The following is a 23346-nucleotide window of genomic DNA, read 5'->3' on the forward strand; positions in this document are numbered from 1 at the left end:
GACTAAGAAAATAGTAAATAATAAGGGATGGCATCCATTAAGTATAAACACTGGATTATTTTTCATAACATAACAGGTCAACAATATCGTTTTGAGGCTGAACTCCTTTACTCCTTTTACTGTAAGCTATTGAAGCCAAACTCCTTCCTACCTTTGTTCATTTATGATGGTGTAAAATTTTAAAATTAGGATCTACATACAGAATCACGCAGAATTATATAAAAATATTTGAATATTGAGGCCGGGCGCGGTGGCTCACACCTGTAATCCCAGCACTTTGGGAGGCTGAGGCGGGTGGATCACGAGGTCAGGAGATCGAGACCATCCTGGTTAACACGGTGAAACCCCGTCTCTACTAAAAATACAAAAAATTAGCCAGGCGTGGTGGCGGGCACCTGTAGTCCCAGCTACTTGGGAGGCTGAGGCAGGAGAATGGCATGAACCCGGGAGGTGGAGCTTGCAGTGAGCCGAGATCACGCCACTGCACTCCAGTCTGGGCGAAAGAGCAAGACTCCATCTCAAAAAAAAAAAAAAAAAAAAAAAAAAATTGAATATTGAAAAATAAAGTGGAAATTATTATTATTATTATTTAGGTACAGGGTCTTGCTCTGTCGCCCTGGAGTGCAGTGGCATGATTACGGCTCACTGCAGCCTCGAACTCTTGGGCTCAAGTAATCCTCCTGCCTTAGACTCTCTCTGTTAACCAGGCTGGTCCTGAACTCCTGACAGCAAGTGATCCTCCTGCCTTGGCCTCCCAAAGTACAGGAATTATAGGCATGAGCTACCATGCCTAGTCCTGAAATTACTATCTTCTTCCTTAACCCCCGCCCCCACAAAAAAAACCCAAAAACTTCCTTTTTTTCTTCGTATTTACATTTTAATTGTATATGCTGCAATGGCCTATTTGTATCACCCGAAAGTCATGTGTTGACATCCTAACCCCCAATATGATACATTAGGAGGTGGGGCCCTTGAGAGGTAATCAGGTCATAAGGGTAGTGCCCTCACGAACAGGATTAGTGTCCTTATAAAAAGACACATAAGAGCTTGCTTTTTTTCTCTGCTGTTGCTATGTGAGGATATAGCAAGAGGACGATCTGCAAACCAGGAAGTGGGCCCTAACCAGATACCATATCTGCTGGCAACTTTATCTTGCACTTCCTAGCCTCCAGACTGAAAAATAAATGTTTGTTGTCTATGACACTCCATCTATGGTAATTTGTTATAGCAGCCCAAAGTGACTAAGACAGATGCTTACATATTGAGATTTATTTTAAAAACTATTCTCTTGCTATGAGTTCAATATTTTTATTTCTTTACAATGATTTCAGAAGAGATTACAAAGAGATTAATATACTTAAAGAATCAGACTCTTGCAAACAGTGACATCATTAAAAAGAGCTTATTTTCATTAACATGTGATTAACAGGAAGGAGATGATTGGTGAGTTTTCTTCATAACCAGGTTCACTATGGATAGGAAGGGCCTGCCTTCCTTCCCACCATGGAGATCCTAAAATCACAAGCTCCAGCCTCCATCAATGATGACAGGGTTACCAGTTACATAAGCAGACTGCAGTGATAAACACAAGGAGACAGAACAATTAACCAGGTTTGATACAGGCTGTATTTTCAAATTTTCCTATGACTAGGATAACTAAACAATTTACTCTTGTCCTAACAGGAAACCTCACTTAAACACTTAATTCAGGGAAATCCAAATTAACGTTTGGTTGATTTAGAACTGCTGAGTGTCCTGTGATCTGGAACTAAATGGCCTCTGGCTGGTGTCTAAGCACCTGTCACTGTTAGGTATTTGGTCTCAGAATCCCCAAATTAAGGAAAAGTGATGTATAGCCATTTCCCAAATTAGGATATAGGCTAAAAGCACATTTTCATTTTGAAACTCAGAACTATTCAAAACTAGCTAAGTTTTATGCCACTAATAAACCTTTGAACGTAAGTGTATCAGTCATAAAATGGTCATATTAATGACCAGTTTTTAAAAAAAACAGCATATATTTAGTTGATCAATTATAAGTGGATAATTCTAGGAGCTGAAGCACACTAAATGTGTTTTAAAAATTTACATGAATAATAATAACTATAATATATTAAGCTATAAAAATATTCTATGTTAGTTTCAGATATCCAAATCTTTATAAAACTAAGGAATTTAAAAAACAATTGCTGGTTTATTCCCATAAATTTTTCATTTTCTAAATAAGGCTGAAGTGATCTTTTTGGTAGAAGTTTAAAAATCTTTTAACTTAAAATGGATAATAAAGACTCAAACAGTCTAAATTCATCTAAAGCCTGAAACAATGGAAGAGGAAGTAAGGACATCATAATGAATAGAGAAATTTTAAGAGTTCAATATATCAAAGCTGATAATATACAGTAGGTGAACTAGGGAGTTACTAGTCACTTCACCAAAGAAATACCTCCAACTCCCCCAAGTTCTTTTAAAAGACAAGCTCTGTTACACATATGAACTCCTCTGGAAACCTCTAAAAAGCCAAAGGTACTTTTGTAGCACATTTCAAGCCAGAACACTTCCAAATATTTTGTAACCTAAGGTCTGGCTAACTAAGGGTAATTTAGCTTATCAGCAGTACCCAAATCAAATGAGCTCTGCTGAAGATATGGATTCAAAGAAATCACAAAGGCTCATGTGCTTCTCCATTACACATTTGTCTATTAATTTCCCCAGCTATTAACAATTGTTGTTAATAGTTGGGAGAAGTTCTGAGAAGAAACTGCGCTGTCACAGAAACATTTCAATCCCTGTATTTGTCACATTCACCAACTATCTGGTGTGCACCAAGTTACTGGGAAGAGGAGCTATCAGTTGTTCCCTCCTCACTCCCGCCTAGTCCCCTTTCCTTCCCTCTTCTCACACATTACAGTTCCTTGTTCCTGTAGTATTCAGAGACATAAAACAGAGGAGGACGTTCTTGTGCTCTATACCTTATAAACATCATTTTTGCTTTCATCTTAAACCATTTAAAAGTAAACAATAGCCATTAAGGAAAAAACTGTTAAATGGATGCAAAGTGGAAGAGATTAAATTAGGAGTTTCCACACACGATGATGAACAAATAAGAATTTTTAAAAATATTTATTTATTTTGAGACGGAGTCTCGCTCTGTCACCCAGGCTGGAGTGCAGTGGCCAATCTCGGCTCATTGCAACCTCCGCCTCCCTGGTTCAAGTGATTCTCCTGCCTCAGCCTCCCGAATAGTTGGGACTACAGGCGCCCGCCACCACGCCCAGCTATTTTCTGTTTTTAGTAGAGATGAAGTTTCACCATGTTGGCCAGGCTGGTCTCAAACTCCTGAACTCAGGTGATCCTCCTGCCTCGATCTCCCAAAGTGCTGGGATTACAGGCATGAGCCACCATGCCGGGCCACAAGTAAGAATTAATAGAGAAAAAAGAGCCAGCGGAATTCTCCCAAACAAGTTACAAGTAAAACTAAAACACCACATGCCAATTCTGTGTCCACTGAACACAAATCTGCTTAATCCTCTCCCCATTTCACTTAAAGCTCTTATAATCCTGGAGGTTCCATTGACTTGCATTTAATCAGGGTTTGCCCAATTATAATTTTTGAAAGGAACTGTCTCTCAGAAAATTGAGCATTTTAACTTTTTTAGTCCTCCATTTTGTTTGCTACAAGATTTTATGTAAAGCTCAATAAGGAAGAATTAGTGGCTCACATCAAAGTGGTCTTTCTTTGAGCAAATTAAATGAGAACTTATCCCTATCTTATAAATGTAGCATCTTAGCATATATATGCCATAAACTCTCTAAAATGATATTATTTTGATGAGCAAATTGTGGCCAAATGTGATCGAGGGTAATGAACTCCTTGAGAAGAATAGTGCTTACTTCATCAGAAGCCAAATACACGCAGAGCATGGCTATTTCTTCTGCAGTTGCAAATCTTCCCGTCTTTTGTCTCTTTAGGAAATCATTCCGTGCCTGTGACCAGAGACCATACCAGACATCAGTGATGGAAGCAGCTGTATGTGCTTACCTGCATCTTCTTCAAGGAGTTAAAGGCAAGAGAATCCACTGGCTTGCTGCCTTGATGAATAATCAACTAGGGTTATGGTGATTCTTTTGCTAAAGTCACTCAAATTGTTTGTGTTGTACTAAAACTCACAGATATTGTGACAGATCAGAAAGCTAATATTAAAGGATGAGGGCATTATTTTTTCATCTTCAAAAGTTGTGGTAAAGTATACAGAATATAAAATTTACTATCTTAACCATTTTAGGTGTACAGTTCAATAGTGTTAGGCACATTCACACTGTTGTGCCACCATCACCACTGTCCATCTCCAGAACTCTTATTTTTATTATTATTATTTTTTCTTGGAGACAGAGTCTTGCTCTGTTGCCCAGGCAGGAGTGCAGTGTTGTGATCATAGCTCACTGTTGTACCTCAAACTCCTGGGCTCAAGCGATCCGCCAACCTCAGCTTCCCAAGCAGAGCTCTTTTCATCTTACAAAATGGAACCGCTCTACTCATTAAGCATTAACTACTCATTTCCCTCCTTCCAAGCCCCTGGCAACTACCATTTCACTTTCTGTCTCTATGAATTTGTCTGCTATAGGTATGGAAGAGGGCATTTATTAACCAAAGGTTTAAATACATTTTAAATGCTAGATATACCTCTTCAGGATTTCCTCTGGCTTGTATTCTTTCTTGTAGAGATGGCGTATCAACCGTTCCTAAATCAAAGGGGGATATTCAGCTTGGTTACTCACTTAGACTGAAAAAGAAGTCGATAACTAAACTTCCTTTCCATATGATAATCAGTGAGATTCTTCTCCTTGACTTCAAATGACAACTTTACAGCTGCCTGCCTGAGGCCTCTTATTTAATAGGCTTATAACTTCTTCAATAACATTTCTATGATTTTAAAAACACAGACTATGATTCTTTGTGACACTATGTAGGGACTCTGGATGAATCACGCAGCATTCTCAAGGACATATATTTTAGTCATATTGCATTTATATGATGCTTTATGGATTTTAAAGACTTTTATGTGTATGATCTCAGCTAATGCTCACAATAACCCTGAGATGTAGATAAAATCGTACAAGCACTTTGCCAGCTTAAGGAGCCAGTTTGCCTCAGTGATCTCAAAACCATTCTTTGCTGTCAAGTTCACTGTGGCATCTTTGGGGACAATCCCATGGCTACCATAGTCCTTGGTAATTCAGGTGGTGCTAAATTTTTCTTATCACCTTGCCTATTTTCATTGTTTCAAATTCCTACTTTTAACCACAGTTTCAAGTTTTTAATCAAAAATATAATTTAATCTAATTTAAAATTATTTTACTTGAAAAAAGAAAAATAAGAACAATACTAACATTTTAAAATTCCACTTAGTTTATGGTCTCCTAGAGCAAGTTACCCAGACTTTTTTGTTAACTGACATAAACTGTTCATTCTCTTTAGAGGGCCCTTTTTTCAGACTAAAGAGTACTCTGGCAAATAATGTGATCTTTCCGAGGTTGTAACAAATGGTTTTACAGTCATACTTCACCTTTGGATCATGTTCCTGAGAGTGCCATAGATTTGATCTTTGTTCAGAAAACATTTCTTAATTTTAGCATCATTTGCTATTTTTTCTGATGAAGCTGGAAATCTTCAAAATCAGAAAGCCTGACTCCGTTTTGGAACCCCCTCTTTAGGTTGGTTATCTGTCTCTTGTCACATTTTACTGTAAGAAGCCAGCACTTTTAAGACTCTGGGTAGAAATCGCCTTAACTAGGTCACCCAGTTCATTAGTAACATCTTCTGCCTTCACACTACAGGCAACAGTGTTGATATACTTTCTGAAACTGTATGACAAAGACACTCTTTTTTCTAATTTTCAATAATATTTTCTTCACTTTCCTCAATAGCCTCCTTAAAGTCCACAGTTTTACCAACAGTGTGCACCTCAAGCTTTCACTAACAGTCTCTTCAGAATCCTTACAGCTTTAACAGCTTTGTCCCTCTGAGCTAAATGAACATCATGTCTTACATATGACTGGTACTAATGGCTATTAAATAAGAACTGTAGAGCAAGCCCATGCCTTTAGAGTATTCCAGTGTCACTGGGTTCAGCTGTGTCCATGGCACAGACATACTATGCCAGGGTCTACACAAGTCTGGCTGGAGATTTGTGACTATAACAACCATCAGCAGCATCTCAGACACACTCAGTCCTACTCAAGTTTTCTGCTGTGATTGGTTCACTGAGTCACAGCTAGTTCCTTGTTCCAAAGAGTTTGATAGCATATTTTCCAATCTTCTGATAAGTCCAGTCGCTGAAACAACCACATTTTCCAAATCATTTTACCATTTATTCCACTGGGTAAATGGCACCAAGAACAGCTAGACTCAAGTATCGCCAGGATGTACATCAACACCCAGTGAAATGACCTCTCATGTATTCTTCTTTTTCTTAGTGTTACCTACGTTTACATCTCTGTTCCAAGAAAAATAAAACAGAACATCTCAATCGCTGAAATTCTGTAGCTTGGGGGATGTTTAGTTTTCCCTCTTTAAGTCAGTGGGTTTCAACTGAAGATTCAATCAGAATCTCTTGTGGGTCTTTCTAAACAACACAATTCTCTCCATGAACTCCTTCCCTAAATTCTGGCATGCCCTTCAGGTTTGAAAGGTCCCCAGGTCATACTGAAATGTTTCCCTTTCACACACCACCCCCCATATCAATTGTGCACTACCGAGGGAAACCTTGAGAAACCTTGATCCTGGATAAGCAATAATTTCTTTTTAAAGAATATTATAATCCTTATTAGATACCTTAAGTTCCTTTTAGATTGGTAGAACCAGGCAAAAGTACATATCAATTTAATAAACACATGTATGGTTATTGTGAAAATGAGACACATCCCCATAGTTATTAAGAAAAGGAAAGTTCTGCTTTTCTTCTTTCCTTTGTATGAGGGATTGGCACACCTTTCTTGGTAAAGAGGCAGACAAAAAATATGTATGGCTTTGAGAGTCATTTTATCTATTGCAACTATTATACTAAACTCTGCCTTTGTAGCATGAAAACAGCCATAGGCAATAACATAAGCAAATCGGGTGTGGAAGTGTTTCAGTAAAACTTTGCTTACAAAATAGGTGGTGACCCAGATGTGGCCCATAGGCCATGGTTTGCCGCCCCCCTTTTTATAGCATAAAGGAAGGTTAATGCCTCCTTTTTATTTATGGCCACCCCAGTGGTTCAAATGATTTTAGTGGATCCTTGTGTTTTGGAAGACTCCCCTTACTTTTTCCCTGCTGTCCTGTGAGCGTGGTCTATTTTCATCTTTCTCTTGACGTCCTTCCCCTGAAAAGGTCAACCCTGGTCGGCTTCCCAACATCAAGCCTGGCCAACTATGTCTCTTAGCCACTTGCTTCTGAATTGTCCAACACATGAGTAGCATTTAAGCCTTTTGCATCTGTGGCTCGTTCCCAGTGACTTAGGATCTCCGTCTCAACTTACAACTGTACTGTTATCTTAATAAGCCCAGCCCTCATCCCCTTTTTCTGAACTTTTCCCCAGAATACAATATAACATATGGTAAACAAACTTTTATAGATACATTTCACAGTGGCAAACACAGTGTCAGAAGGCCAAGTTCACAGCCCTGCAGTGCCTTACTCACCTGGGCACACACAGTTGCACCTGATGCCCTGCTGGATGAAATCTGCAGCCACAGATTTTGTGAGGCCAATCACGGCTGCCTTGGTTGTGCTGTACACACATCGGTTCACAACTCCTGAGGGTGGAGGAAAGGTTCAACAATTGAAGGAATAAAAAATGTATTTTCCTTTAGAAAGGTAACACAAATAAGTTTTCCCAGTAGCCATTTTCATGCTTTCTCCCACATTCCTCCCCTTTTAAAAAGATTGATATCAGATTTTTTTCCTTTAATAGAGTCAGTTTCTAGATCTAGGGAAATAATATCAGTATAGGTGCCTATACTTAATTGAGACTTAATTGAAATGCTGAACTTATTTAACATTGGTAGTCTTAGTTTCTCATCATCAGTTGCCATAACTCTTAGGCAGATTCCAAAAGAAAATAAAGATTAATAACAAAACAAAACAATAAAACAGGAGGCCTAGGCACTTCTTTACATTCCTCTCTTGTGTATGTTGAATATGTGTATCCTTGCAAAGAGAAGAAATGTTATCTCAGCAGTAACTATTTCATTTTAAACTCACAGATCCAACTATGCCAGATTGTGACATAATCCACATTTTGCACTGCTGTCCTTGTCCTTCAACTTGACTTCTCGCTGATGGCTCAGATCAACTGTCTTTGTGAAGCATTCCACAAACTCACAGGCAGTTATTTCGCTGTATTTTGACAGCACTTTGTACAAACCTCTGTTATATATCATCACACTGGAGAAGATGTTGTTTGCTGCCTTGCTTCTAGTTTTGGACTGTGAATTCTTTTATAGGCAGAGCACATACCGGTGCTCAATACACTATTTTAAATTAATTAAATGTTAAATGGTTCTTTCTCCCAGTTTGATGTTCATTTCTGTATCCATTAGAAAGAATAAAAGGGAGGGCAAAAATACCCCACATTTTAATTTAATTTTACCACTGGCTCACATCTAGAGCAAAAGATCTGTGGTTAAGGAACTTAATACCAATTTGGGAAAAAGCAGTTTTGAAATCATTTCAGTACTTGAAATTATGATCTCTGCTATGCCTGTTCCCAAACGCAGAGCTCTTACTGATGTGCGTGTATGAGCATTGCAGTCCTCAGAAGGAGACAGACCCACCTTTGATGCTGGAAGCCACAGAAGACATGTTGATAATATTGCCAGATTTCTGAGCAAGCATCTGCCAAAACAAAACAAATATATATATAAAAAAATCCACTTTGTGGGCTAAAACAGATTTGCATTTTCTTAGGGTTTGCAGAATGAATTTAATTACTGTATTAGCTAGTCACATTAAGCACTATTAAGCAGTCTTAACAGTGAACCCAAAACACCTCATCAACTATTGCTGGGAAATGATGGCAATGTGACCGCACTCACTGGCATTTCCCAGGGAGATTACCACCTTCCAATGGTACAAGAATGTCAGCAAGACTACAAATGGATGCTGACTTAAATGAAATGCGAATAAATGTTGTTATTGTGTGTTACCGATGTTGGGAAACTTACTCCATTCAACACATATTTTTTGAATACCTAGTGAGGCCAGGTATTGTGCTAGGTCCAGGAGATTACTGCCTACAGGAGACAACCAGTCTGGTTATAGTGGCTGACATAATCCACATCCAGCCACAGCAGAGACCTCCACAGAGATCTAACAGCAGAGTGAGGGCAGAAAGGGAGGAATTCAGGCTGAGCGACACTCAGAGGGTACCTCCTGAGAAGGAAGGATATGGGCTGAATTTTGAACACTAGAGTATTGGTCAGAAAAAGAAAAGGATGTTTTGAGGAGTGGATACACAGGTATAAAGGTTCCATCAGGAACTGGGAGTTGGGGCTGGGTCTGGCTGGAATGCAGGGTGTGGAAGCAATGAGGCTGCAGAGGTCAACAAGGGCTGAATTTAGAACCTGGGTTTTACCCTGAAGGCGATGCAGTGACACTGAAGGGTTTAAAGCAGAGGAGAAGTGGCATGTTCAGACATGGGGACTGCAAGGGTTACTCTGGTGCCCAGAGACTAGTGGAAGCTGATGCAGGGTTCAGGAAAGAGTGATAAAGGTGGAGCTGCAGAAATGTCTATGGGTAGCTGAGGAGGAGAGGGCTGAGGCAGGATGGGCAGGACCTTGTAGATGGTTGCTGCAGGGGTGGCGGGCCTCACCAATTTAGGGCAGTGTTTCCTAAGAACACCTTCTTCAGAATTCCCCCACTAAAGTGTGAATTTATTAAGATGAGTGTCTTTGGCTGTTTTGTCCTAGACAGTATACACAGTAGGCAGTCAATAAATGTTGATGAATCAGAATCTCTTGAGGTGCTAGTTTAAAACACAGATTGCTGGGCCCTGTCCTATAGCTAAATAAATATATAATAAAGAAAACTGCTATGAATTTAAAAATGTTTTCAAACTTTACTAATTATAACATGTACGTAGAAGTCTCAATAGGCAGTGTAAGGGGCCAGAGAAAAAAAATGACTTCTGTTGGGATGAATTTCTTTAGCAGCATTTAGAAAAAGAGGTATAGGAAAGGGGAAAGTAAATAATTGAATGGATCCAGGATTGGTGTGGCCAAGATGATTGATTCCTTAGGATATTCTTCTGCTTTTGTTCTGAGATTTAGCTACTAATTGCCCCTAAAAACAGAATCTAAAATAACCCCAAGGCACTATGCTGAATGGACTAAGTGGATACAAGGAGAGGCTGACTGTAACCCAACCAAGTTAAGGAAGACAGCAGGGGAAAAAATAATGTTTAACTTAATTGTTTGTTTTATATAATAAAGAAGACCATAATGAAATGGGGTTCTCATAAAAATTGTCAAGAATGTTGGTCAAGTGTAATGGTGTTGAAAAGTAAGCCTTAAAATTGTTCTTTCTTATCCATTTTAGCAAATAGCATTCCCCATTTAAAATACATGTAGAATACATATACCCCAATTTAATACATAAAGATGGGTTATTAAGTAGGTTCAATCTCGAGTCCTCTCTAGAAATGCAATATTATCTCAGGCAAAACCTTAGAATAAAGCCACCTAAGAGATGTTAGTGCTGCCCCCTAACACTTGCACTGTCTATTCAACCAAGTTCAACCAAGGTCCCTCTGCTGCTTCTAGGGCCCATAGTCGGTGCCTGTTCCCATGCTGCCTTCCCAGTCCAGGTCAGGAGCTGTCGTCATGGTGTCAGGCTCTTCCTGGCTCCCCATGCAATAGCCCTCTCTGGCAGGCATGACTATAAAGTGAAGTGCCTGGTACATAGTACTGCTCTCTAGGATTGATCTCCCAGAAGCCTAGGTAGGGGCTAGAAATACCCCTTAAGAGTCCCTGGAGCTGTACCTAGTTAGTCGTACTCTGACCCAGCCCTTCTGTCTCCATTGGCCAGAGCTCAGCCCCTAACCCTGGTGGAACTTGGCCACTTGGGTCCCCAGTGGTTCCTGCTAGACTGACAACCTTGATTCATTTATTTATTTGACAAATGTTTGCTGAGCACCTCTATATGCTAAAGACTCTTCTAAGACACAGCAAGGTGGGGGAAAAAAGCAAGCAAACCAACCAACCCAAATAACAAAGATATCCCCAAATCTTTGCCCTAATGGATCTTCTCTTCTGGTGGAGTCTGGATTCTGCATTGACCTCTTCTTAAAGTATTTTCAACTTGTTCTCTGGCTTTTGACTGATCTTCCAGTCTTGGAATGCTTTCCTGTGTATCTATCCATGAATAAAAATTTCCTATGAGTGTTGTATGTTCTGACCAGCTGACCTTCCAGAGCTGCCTAGACTCCAAATCCTAGCTTCCCCTGGAAAGTTCTAACATGAGATATGTGTGTCACAGTTAATGGTACAGAGGATCCTAGATAATTACGGCTGGAAGTGATTGTGTAACCTATCATCACCATTTTTTAGCTAAAAGAAATATGTACTGGGAGGGTACAAGTGCCATCTCTATGGCACATGGCCAATTAGGGGCAGGGTGCAGACTGCACCTAAGGACTTCTGATGATAGAGTCCAAGACCAGGATTCTATTTTGTCAAGGTCACTTTAAACAAGAGGCACTAGAACCTTCTAATACCATATTCCTGCCATTAACATCTCTTGGGATTTTATTTTTAAACAAATCTGTGTTTTTGGCCCATATGGATAATTGCTAAGATATTGTAAATCACAAGCAAACTCACTAGTTTGCAAGTTAATGTTTGTATATTTTAAAAATTAACACAAGTTTACATTTCAGCTCCACTGTACTCCAAACCTACTTCCTTTACTAAAATTTGTAAAGCACTTTAGAGCCTGGTTTTGCAAATGAGTCTCATGCATGTGCCACAGTCTTACCCACGATGACCTAAGCTTTCCTCCTGTACCACAGTCTCTGCTCTACCTCTGTAACCTATGCAAAGGATCTGTCTTCAAAAATACATTCGTGTTCCAAATAATATAGTTTCTCATAAACTCCAAAGAGGCTAAAAAAGCAACTTACATTTAAAAAAACAATTTGTTATAAAAATTTGCTAGTTCAGCATTCTGTGGACCCACCCAAAAATCCCTTCTAGGCACTAAACAAGTAGATTTTTCAAAGTTTCTTCATTACTAAGTCAGTTTCTCTAATTTTCCTGTTAATGTTCATCTGGAACCTTAACATTAAGTTGAATATTCAGAGTAGAATATCAGCCCTGCTGTGCCATTAACAAAGCTCTTCGCCTGCCCGGACATGGACAGGACATCAAATCCAGCTGGGATGGAAGGGAAAAGTTGTTCTTCTGCATTTCACTGAGTTCAATTTACAACCTTGAGTTGAGCTGGCTCTGTACCCAGTCAACCCCTTTCATTGTCTCAGCCTGCGCTGTCTGCTACTACTGGTTTATAAGCTCATTTGAAATCAGGGATGTATGTTGCTCATATTTATACTCCCCTAGAATACTTTATATAGTGATTTATACCAAGAGGTGCTTAATGCTAGTTTATAAAATAAAATTTAAAACATTGATGCGCTGTGTGAGGGCTTGAGAATTCAAGGGAAGCAGGCCTAGGAGGAACGCTGTCTTGAGCACACACTGTCTCTCACCTGCCCAGTACCACTGTGGTTCAGATCAAAACAAGAGCAAAGGGAGACTCTTCAGGGTAGAGAAAAGCAATGGGGTACATCCCTCTTGAGAGTGTGAGCCTAGACTGAAATTCATGAAGGGGCTCAATGTCCAGGCTTTAAATCTTGGTTCTAACCATGTGCTGGTTGGGTGACCTTGAGCAAGTTGTCTGAACTCTCAGTTTCATCTTCTGAACAATGGATGAGATAATAGTATCTACCTCATACACTCATTCCAGTCTCGTGTGCCTCCCTGCTGTTACCTCTGCCTGGAGTCCTCTCCCAAGGTACCTGAATGATCAGCTGTCTCATTTCTCGGACTGCTATGACAATTTCACTTTCGCGGTGGAGTCCAGAGGGGCCTCATTGATATCCTAGCTTCTTTCTCTTCATTATACTTAAAACCACGCCACATATTCTATGTCTATTTGATTACTAATTGTCCTGTCTCACCCCCAATAATGGAACCTGCCTTATAGAAGGCACTTTGTTTAGTTCACTTGTGTATCTTCTGTGCCTAGAATGGAGCCTGGCATGTGGAAAGTGCTTAATAAATATTCCTTGAGTGGATGAGCTGGAAGGTTAAATAGATTAATTTATGTGAAATGCCTTGATATAAATGTTCAATGCATGTTAATCATTGTGTTAGTTATCACTCTTCAGCACATGTGGGAATCCCTTCTGTGTGCCCAGTACAGAGACCTAATGTGGTGCTTATCCTGGTGGTGGTGGTGGTGATCTTACTTTAGGAAGGAATGCCTTGATCATCAGGTACATGCTGCGCACATTGAGATTCATCGAGAAGTCCCAGTCTTTCTCTTCACAATCCAGGACAGTTCCATGATGGACAAAACTAGAAGAGTGATTAAACAATGGAGGAATAACTGCCATTAAAATTTTTCTATTCCATTTGCTGATTATTTTTATGGTCACTTAGTGACTTAGATCACTGTCTCTTTCCCTTATCAAGACTTTAAACAAATCATAGTATCACTTAGTATATTATATTAGTAAGAATCCCAACAACTTAAGCTAGAAATGTCATCTGAAAACAAGATCCTTCTTGTTTTCCAAACAAAAGTATGGTCACCAAACATAAGAAGCTTTATATTAATTGTGCTGGAAACATCAATGCCATTAAAAACAAACAACAAATAAAGGAGAACAGGGCTAGGCATGGTAGCACACACCTGCAGCCTCAGCTACTTTGAAGGCTGAGGCAGGAGGACCACTTGAGCCCAGGAGTTTTAGGGTGCAGTGAGCTATGATCATTCCACTGCCCTCTAGCCTGGGGAACCAAGACAAACCCTGTTTCAGAAAAAAAAAAAAAAAAAAAAAGAGAGAAAAAACATCTGCCCTATTTGCCTATGCGATTCCTATTTCAAGAGCAACAGTGCCCTCAGGTGGCACAGATTTAGAATTCTCAAGGGAAATGCAAATTGCAAGGAAAACAAGTGTCTCCACATCTCAGAGCAGCAAAGTGATATTGCTAGTGTTCTAACATACTGAGAGATGTTAGTTTGTTTTCAGAGAGACGTTAAGGCGGAACCAAACAAACCCTTAAAGTAGCCTTCACTATTTTTCAAGTTACATTTTCTGAGGGAAGCTTCCAAAACACTGGAACCCTTACTGATTTGGTCCTCTGGACCCAAATTATGTAATTAATTATAAAATATTGTTGGCTGTGACTTCTATGTACCAAAGTTCTGCCAGCTCAGTCAGAATGTCAGTTTCATGACAGCAGGAACCACATGATATATTTCTGCATCCCCTACATGGCTGAAAATTTAATAGATGCTCAAAAACCAACTTTGCTAACTATTTGTTTCATGTTTCTGGCTGTATTCTTACATGAGGATGCAAGACTATTTATAAAATAGATTATCAGAAACTATTGCTTTAATTTAACTTCCATACATTGTAACACATAATACAGCTTTGTATCAGTATCATCTGTCTCGAGTAGACCTCATTTGCCCCAGATCATGTCACACTCTAAGGCTGTCTTACTTGCTGAATTTTATGTGTAATGAAAATGCTGTGTAAAATCTAGCCATATTTCCCAAGGAATATGTCATGGTTCACAATGAATGATTTTGCCATATTATCAAAATTCTTTGAATGAAAGTCATAGAAAACTTTCTGTAAGGAAAGTGAAATTAAAAAGTTATTAATTACCCAGCAACATTAAAGAGAACATCAAGTCTCTCAACTTCATTGGCAAACTGATCAATTTGTTTCTTCTTTGTGACATCAAGGACACGAGTTTGAATACCTGAAAAATAAAACAAGAGGCACTATTCCTAAAAGTGTTTAGCCTTGAAGGTTTAGCTGTTTTGAAGTGTGAAGTGTGAAGATGGCAACATCTATCCAGCTAGGCTTCATAGATTGCTGACCTTCTTACTAGGGTCTTAAGAATCTTCAGAGTCTCATTAGTAAACTTAAAGTCCATCTTGACTCCTCCAATAACCCATCCGTCCCTCTTCCTTCCTCTCTGTCCATTTTCCAAGTTGAATAATAAGGGTCCTTTCTGAGTAATGGCTTTATAGTAAAGAATGACTGGTGTACATTAGATGTTTCTCAGTAAGCCAGCAGTAATAACTGAAAATGGGCTCATTTGAGCCTATCCTTCCCCTGCCAGAGACTGGGTTGCTGGTACCTATACAGTAATGCAGAATTTTGTCTGAGTGAGGGGTGGGGAAGAGCAAGGGTTCTGGAATAAGAGACTGTTTCTATTTGTGAGCTTCCCCTTTATGTCATTTCCATTATTTATTAGAAATGACTATGTTAGTCAAAGATATCCAGTCAAATACATGTATTTCTGGACTAAACTGCAAGGAGAAGAAATGAGGGGGTCAGAAGAAGGGATGACACACTTGAAGGCTAGACATGAGAGATCTGGCATGGAGGGCACCTGAGAGATACACACTGTACTAGTTGCTGAGAAACTCCAAACAGTGTCTAACAAAAGCAGCAGTCATCATTATAAATATATACACATATTATTTATAATGTCCATAATATATAATATATAGTAATATAATTTATAACATATACAATGTATTAATATGTATATATAATAATATATGTATAATACATATATTATAATATATAATTATTTATAATGTGTATTATATTTTATAATTCATAATATATTATAAATAATATGTGTATGGTTTATTTTATTTTGGGGAAATATAGAAAGAAAAGATTCATAAGGAAAGCGAAGACTTGAAATTTTGTTTCAGAAACATTTCCTTATTTTTGTGCTTTCCCAGTGCAGCAGCTTTACTTTGACTTGTTTGAATTATAGCTCAACATATTCCAATTCAATTAACTAATTTGAGGAACTAATTGCTGTTTGATTATGTAACCTGTTCTATTTTGCTGTAAGGGTTAACTTTCAGATAGGTTCTCTGTTGTGATTTCTTTGGGTAAACTGCAATTAAAATCCTTTGATGTTGGAGTTTGGTTCAGTGGGGTGAAGAAGTGGTGGTGCACACCTAATAATCTGGGTAATCTCTTAGGGTTTCTCATGATGATGTGTGATTTTTAGGGCTGAGCTGTCTCCAGTATGGTAGCTACCAGCCACATGTGGCTACTGAGCACCTGAAATGCAGCTAGTCTGAAATGAAATGTGCTGCAAGTGTAAAATACACATGAATTTTAAAGATTTAGTATGAAAATATTGAGATGTTGGTCAAAGGGTACTCTCTTGCAGTTATAAGACTTCATGTACAGTACAGTGACTATAGTTATGAATAATGTATTGTATACTTGAAATTTGCTAAGAGGGTAGATCCTAGGTATTCTTAGCACACACATACATACACACAGAGGTAACTAAACGAGGTAATGGATGTGTTAATTAGCTTGACGGTGATAATCATTTCACAAGGTATTTTACAACATATATGAAAGCATCATGTTGGACATCTTGAATATATGCAATTTTTATTTCTCAATTATACCTAAAAGAAGAGAAAATTAAGAGAAAAGCTGCAAAGAAGAGCAAATTAATGATTGAAGTTTGTAAGAAACTTCTAATAATTTAAATACAAAATTAGTAAGAAAAAATTAAAATATTCTATTAATTTTTTAACTTGAGTGCATGTTGAGATTATATTTTAGATATATTGGATAAAAGAAAATATATTATTAAATTAATTTTCACTTGTTTCTTTTTACTTTTTTAATGTGGATACTAGAAAATTTAAAATTACACAGGCAATAGTAATTTAAAATTACTATTAGGGCTATCCTAGAGGAGGAGGGCACAGAAGTGAAAAGCTGTCATGAAAAGTTAACCTAACAACTAGTAAATTTTCACATGTAAGTTTGTAATTAGGAACTGGATCCCTCAATGTGTTGGCTAAATAAAGGATTGTAAGTATTCGTCCTCAAATTTTTTTATGCATGTAAGTACACAGATTTTTGTCTATAGGTTCACAAAATATAGATTTCATACCGGAGAGTGAGAATCTAAAAAGTAGGGCAGCGGAGCTCAGTAGCTAAGGAATTTTCTTTCAACATGTGAGCACCATGCTTTATAATACCTTGCCGACACTGAACCCAAGTTCAAGCTGCTGAGTTGCTTACCCGGGTACTTTTCCAGTTCCTGAAGTTTTGACTCATTAATGTCTGTGGCTATGACTTTGGCACCTTCTCTTGCAAAAGCCTAGTAGACACAAAGTACAAATAAATCCCTTGTTTACTTGAATAAACTGTGCTCATGAATGAAACATCATGTGGTCTTTTTCTCCTTTATCTTATTTTCGTTGTTCTTTTCCCTGTAAGATAGCTAGAATTTCAAACTATCTAGTCTTACCCCTTCTCCATTGTTATTATTTTTATCATTAATTAGAAAAACGTGACATACATTGTGCTTGTCATCTGACTTAGTCCCTTTAAGTAATATCAAACAAAATAATGTTTTTAAAAAAATGACAGCTGTTTTCAATACTCTCAAAATACTGCTCTTCTGTAATGAGACTATATATCATTTCTGAGTTTGAGTTACTAAACTCCAAACAATAAGAGAAAAATTGGTTGTTCCAACACTTTTCCTACTAAGAGTATGCTAGTGCTTTCATAAATGTCAAACCATACCCTGCCGTTATACTTAAGGTACTGTTATACTTAAGGTGCCATTATTAGCTTAAGTGGGGTACATAATGTAACAGAAATTGATACAAATCAGGAGACCAAGGTAACCTGTCTTATAACTCTGGAGTCATATATCTAAATTGACACAATTTCAGAAAGCTGTGTAACCCTGTTTGCCCTCTGTAGCGAATATATTATGATGCAGAGAAACCGAAGTAGGGAAGTTTCTCAGAGTCAATGGTTATCAGTGATGTCATGTACTAAACATGAGGTACTTATTCCTTCATCTGCCTGGGGTCAGGAGTAGGAACCTATTTATTTATTTATTTTTATAACTTAAGACAACAGAAGCACAAAAGTAAAAAAATAAAAAAGCAGAGCAGAAGTAAACAACCATGGCATCAGTCCACATAATTCAATATGTCAAGAGTTAGTAGGCAAACAACAAAGATAGTAACTTATAACTTACTAAGGCAGCTGCTTGGCCAATCCCCTGAGCAGCAGCCGTCAGGATGATGACTTTCCCGTCAAGTCGACCCATAATGGAACCTGCGGTTTAATCTAAAGACATGTGTGTTTAATGGGTTATACTGTAGAACATGATCTTGAGCAGGCAGTAACATCTAGAATGAATAGTTCAGTGTGCTCTTTTAAGAATAATTTAGTGAGCTCCTTCAGGAACTTGAAGACAGCACCTCTGTGCAAGTAGTCCCATCATCTGAATTCTCCTAGAATGCTTACTCTACATACCTAGCTTTGTATATCAAACACATTTACCATAACCCACTGAAGGGATGACTGGTGACAGACATTGGCCTTTTTTTTTTTTTCTTGAGATGGAGTTTCGCTCTTGTCACCCAGGCTGGAGTGTAATGGAGTGATCTTGGCTCACTGCAACCTCCGCCTCTTAGGTTCAAGCAATTCTCCTGCCTCAGCCTCCCGAGTAGCTGGGATTACAGGTGCCTGCCACCATGCCTAGCCAATTTCTGTATTTTTTGTAGAGATGGGCTTTCACCATGTTGGCCAGACTGGTCTTAAACTCCTGACCTCAGGCGATCCACCTACCTCAGCCTTCCAAAGTTCTGAGATTATAGGCGTGAGCCATTGCGCCCAGCCCAGATATTGCACTTTAATCTACCTCACCCTTCCTTCAGTACCTGGAGAGGATAGCCTCTGGTGCTGAGTTTCCTCACTACCACCATCACTCTCTCCATGACCCCTGCACACATTGCTATGACATTATTTGTGTCCTTACTACTCAGGGCTGCTTCTTGATTTCTCTTCCATAAACTTTTGTTGAGGTTTGCACTATCAATTGCTTATTATTTTTTCTTTTCTCTTGGAAAGATTTCATAGTTGGTCTCAGACATTCATCGAAAAAAGAGGGATGGAAAAATCAAATCACATCCAATACTCCCATTTTACAGATGAGGAAACTGCTGAAACCTGCCCGATGTCATAGTGCCAGTCAATGGGAAAGCGAGAACTAAACTTAGACTTCCAGACTCTTTTGCTATGTGAACAGTCCAGCCCACAATGCTGCTGATCCTCTTATAAAGTTTAAGCAGGCAGTAGTAACACATTAACAGGCATAATCAGTAATTTCTAAAAGATTGAGAAACACTGATACGGGGGCTCATGTTCATGAGATATTCCACCAGTGCTTGGATTATAGATCACAAGGTGAGAGAAAAAGCTAGTAGTGAGGCTGGGGGTGGAGAAGAGTCAAATGACCACCAAATGAGTCTGTCTTCAAGGACTCAGGCTCCAAGTCTTGCTGGGCTCTGTCACTAATGTGTGCCTCTGACCTCATACGAACTCACAAAGTGGCTGCTTTGTCCAAGGCATCATATCCACATTTCAGGCAAAAAGAAAGGGAGAAGCAAAAGCCAAAAGGCTTTCAGAGAGGCCTCACCTTTCTATTTAAGAAGGAAACCTTCTCAGAAATTCCCAGCTGCAGTTCATTCACCAGATCTATGCTACTTGGCCACTCCTAGCTGCAAAGAGTTTGGAAGTTGAGACTTTTGTTTCCAGCTTTGATAAAATGAAGAACAGGGGAAAGTGAGTTGGATGGTGTTGATGAACCAACTTACAGTACATGCACAACTAGCCTACACAATCACTCTGCTCCATTATCTGCCTGATTTTGTACAGGTTGATAGCCTTGCCTAAAGGGCTTATATTACCTAGTCCTTTCTCTTTGAACTTATCTCAGTTCTCTCTTTAGCCAAACTTTTTTTTTTTTTTTTTTTTTTTAAATACCCAATATGCTCTTCCATTTCAAACCTCCACACTTGGTCCAAGTTCCACATGGTGAAGGGCAAGTTACTCCTATAGGCAGCAGCCACTGAAGGATTTATGGAAAGGGTGTGACATGATCAGATTCGTATTTTGGAAGGACTGCTGTGGAGAACATACCTGGGCAGGAGTATGGGGTGCCATTATGAGGCTGCTAGGGTTATCTTGGGGGTGGGGGGGGGGGGCGCTGGTGAAATAGCAGGGCTGGAGAAAATAGCAGGGATGGAGAGATAGGTGGATTGGAGAAGTGTGTCAGAGATAAGAGATAGGTAGGACCTGATCACCAACGTGGCTAATTTCAAAGAAATGTTATTTGTCCAGTGTTTTACAGCTATGAATTCAAACCCAGGCCTTCTTGTTGCAGGTCCAAGGGAAGATCTCATGGCATTGTCTCATGGTACTGAAAGCCCTGCGGGCCTCTCTAAATCCCCACTGTGGCACCAGGAGCCTGTGCCTCGCAGACCGCTGACCCAGGAAGTAATGGACAATGAGGCGCAGCTGCTGCTGCCTCTCTGCGCTTGTGCTGAGGCCACCTTCTTGGGGCCATTACAAGCCAGTGCCTGAGCATGCATGCTTATTAAGGCAGACCCATTTCTGGGAGACATAGAGCTCCTCCCCAACGGATGACTGGCTAGAGAAGCTCCTTACAACCTTGCTGAAGTTCTCTTAGACTGCACAGCTGTCTGGGATGCTTCCACTCAACCTGGCTTCCTTCTCTTCCCCCCTCGCAGGTGGACTTGCATCGAGGTCTGATGGCTCTCACAGCCTTCCCTAGTTCTCTCCTCATTCTCTCTCACACCAGCATTTCCCCTAGTAAAATCCATGCATATTTAATTCTATCTTGGAGTCTGCTTCTTGGAGGAGCAGACTAACACAATTATGTAAGAACTGGCTCCAGGGATCAGCTTACAACTCACTGACTTCGTCTGAGTTTGTCCACATTTTTTAGGCGATGGGGAAGCTGGGCTTTAACAGTGCCTGACCTACTTTGATGCAATGAATTTTTGCTTTTTTACTTCTTACACAAAAGATAAACATGGAATGTTTATCATTTCAACATGGAATGATAGCTTCTAAAGTATAACTTTAGAAAGATATGCTTTATCTTTATCCTCCTTGAATCCTAAGCATGGTGTACAGAAAGCTATTTTACAACACTGCCATTAGTGATATTGGGTGTATGGCCCTGTAAAGCCTCCAGTCAAAGGTTTTGCTAGGAATCTTTGCCACCCGGAGAAGCACTTCCAGAACAATTGCCGAAGCACAGAGCAGCATTTCTACGCACTCTGAAAACCTCCTCTTAGTTGGCTTTCCTGTCTTTCTGGGACCAGATTTTGGGGTCAAAGCCTTAACATTTGATAAACTGTAATCTCAAACTAAAACAGATTTCTTTGGGAAAATGAGAGCAAACACGGCCTGAAATGGTAAAACAAGTACCTCTCAATATATCCAGTGTGAAAACCATACATGTTGGCTTCCTTAGTCCAAAAGTTAGAATCAAAATGTTGATTTTTGATTAGCAGAGACACAAACAGCATATTCAGGAAGTCATTGTTTTCAAGAGCCAGAAAGAAAAATGTTCACTTAGGATACCGTAACAATCCTTTTTTCTTGGGCTACTTTATAAAACATACATACGACAGAGTTTCAGGCTCATTAAAAATCCATCTTTACACTGATCTAACTGCTCAGATTAATTTTGAAATAGGCAACGTGCAGAACAAAACAACATTTAAAAATTAAACCTCCCCTCTTTCCTTTCTAAAGTTTCATTTCAAAAGTATTAGGAAATCTTACTTTAAGCAGCGAGCTGATGGCGTTCTCCAGAACTCGGTGGGAGCAACAAACTTGAGACCTTTGACTGGAAGCAAGTCAAGTGCTTAATAATGCATGCTGGGATTTGTAGTTTCCTTGCTGTCAGAGTTTAGTGGCTCCATCCATGCACTTTATAAATGTATGTGCTGCCATCTAGTGGAGTTCAGGTAGAACTATGAATTCCAAGTGGAAGGTGAAAAGTGGAAAAGCACCTTACAGCTTACTTAGGATGCGGAAATCATTTCCTTCACTTCAATCTCTCCACTTCTCTGTTTTGTTTATGCCTACTATATGCAGTGCCAGGGTAGACGAGATTGGCTGATCTGGAAACTGCGTGTGGAAGATAGCAGAGCAACAAAATGGAACCCAGGTCACTGAAAATTCTAGAGCCTTCCTGTCACTTGGCCTGGATTGTTTTAAGGGAGAGAAATAAAAAAAAAATCCTTTTTGTTTAAGGTACAGTTGTGATTTTTATTTTTTCATGCTCAGACTATTCTAACACTAATGCACATTTAGTGGCAGAATGCCAGGAGCCTTACTACACTGGGAATGGGGTCGGGGAGAACGTGAAACTTGGATGACAGGGTGGAGGCTTAAAAGAGAACATGTTAACAGCAAAAAAAAAAAAAAAAAAAAAAAAAAAAAAAAAAACAACAACAAAAAAACCAGTTTGGCTGAAGAGAACAGAGATATAAGGCCAAAAAGAAAGGACTAGATCTCATGAGCCCTCTAGGTTACGACAGCAACATGTATCTGTGGTGCCATTGAGCAGAGTGATTGTGTAGGCTACTTGTATATGTACTGTATAAATTGGTTTCCTTGGCACTCATCCAACTCACTTTCTCTGTTTTTCACTTGTCAAAGCTGGAAAACAAGAGTCTCAACTTCATAACCTCTTTTGCTGCTAGGGGTGGCCAAGCAGCATAGATCTTGCCAATGAAATGCAGGTGGGAATTTCTGAGGAGGGCTTCCTTCTTCAATGGAAAAGTAAGCCTTCTGAAAGGCTTTTAGCTTTTGCTCCTCCCTTTCTTTTTGCCTGGAATGAAGATAGGATGCCGTGGGACACAGCAGCCATTTAGTGAGTTTGTTTGAGGCCGGAGGCACACATTAATGACAGGGACCAGCAAGAGAAGGAGCCTGTGTCCCTGATGACAGCCTCAAGGCAACAACTCCTCTGGACTTCTTATGTGAGGACAATAAACTTTAGTGTTTTTCAGGTTTTTCGTTACATGGAGCTAAGTGATTTCTAACATCACAGTGGGTAAGAACAAAGACTGTGGCATCAGAAAGACTAGGGCAAGTCCCATATCTTTCTCTCACTAGCTAAGTGAGTAAATCACTTAAATCTCTGAACCTTTTATGT

The 23346-nt window shown here is 39.3% G+C and overlaps 1 protein-coding gene across 1 annotated transcript; it reads right to left on the minus strand.

Annotated features, from left to right (window-relative positions):
• Positions 1 to 1251: 1251 nt before the first annotated feature.
• BDH2 (3-hydroxybutyrate dehydrogenase 2) lies at positions 1252 to 22087 on the minus strand. The gene is made up of 10 exons (XM_003257466.3): positions 21966 to 22087; positions 18340 to 18431; positions 17364 to 17442; positions 14943 to 15039; positions 13509 to 13617; positions 8818 to 8878; positions 7684 to 7797; positions 4682 to 4740; positions 3892 to 3984; positions 1252 to 1572 (listed from the first exon to the last, which is right to left on the minus strand). Exons 2-10 carry the CDS (start codon positions 18409 to 18411, stop codon positions 1519 to 1521), a joined length of 738 nt encoding a protein of 245 aa, XP_003257514.1. The 5' UTR covers positions 18412 to 18431; positions 21966 to 22087; the 3' UTR covers positions 1252 to 1518.
• Between the last annotated feature and the right edge of the window lie 1259 nt (positions 22088 to 23346).

The sequence above is a fragment of the Nomascus leucogenys genome, chromosome 9 (genome assembly GCF_006542625.1).
Source record: "Nomascus leucogenys isolate Asia chromosome 9, Asia_NLE_v1, whole genome shotgun sequence".
NCBI lineage: Eukaryota > Metazoa > Chordata > Mammalia > Primates > Hylobatidae > Nomascus > Nomascus leucogenys.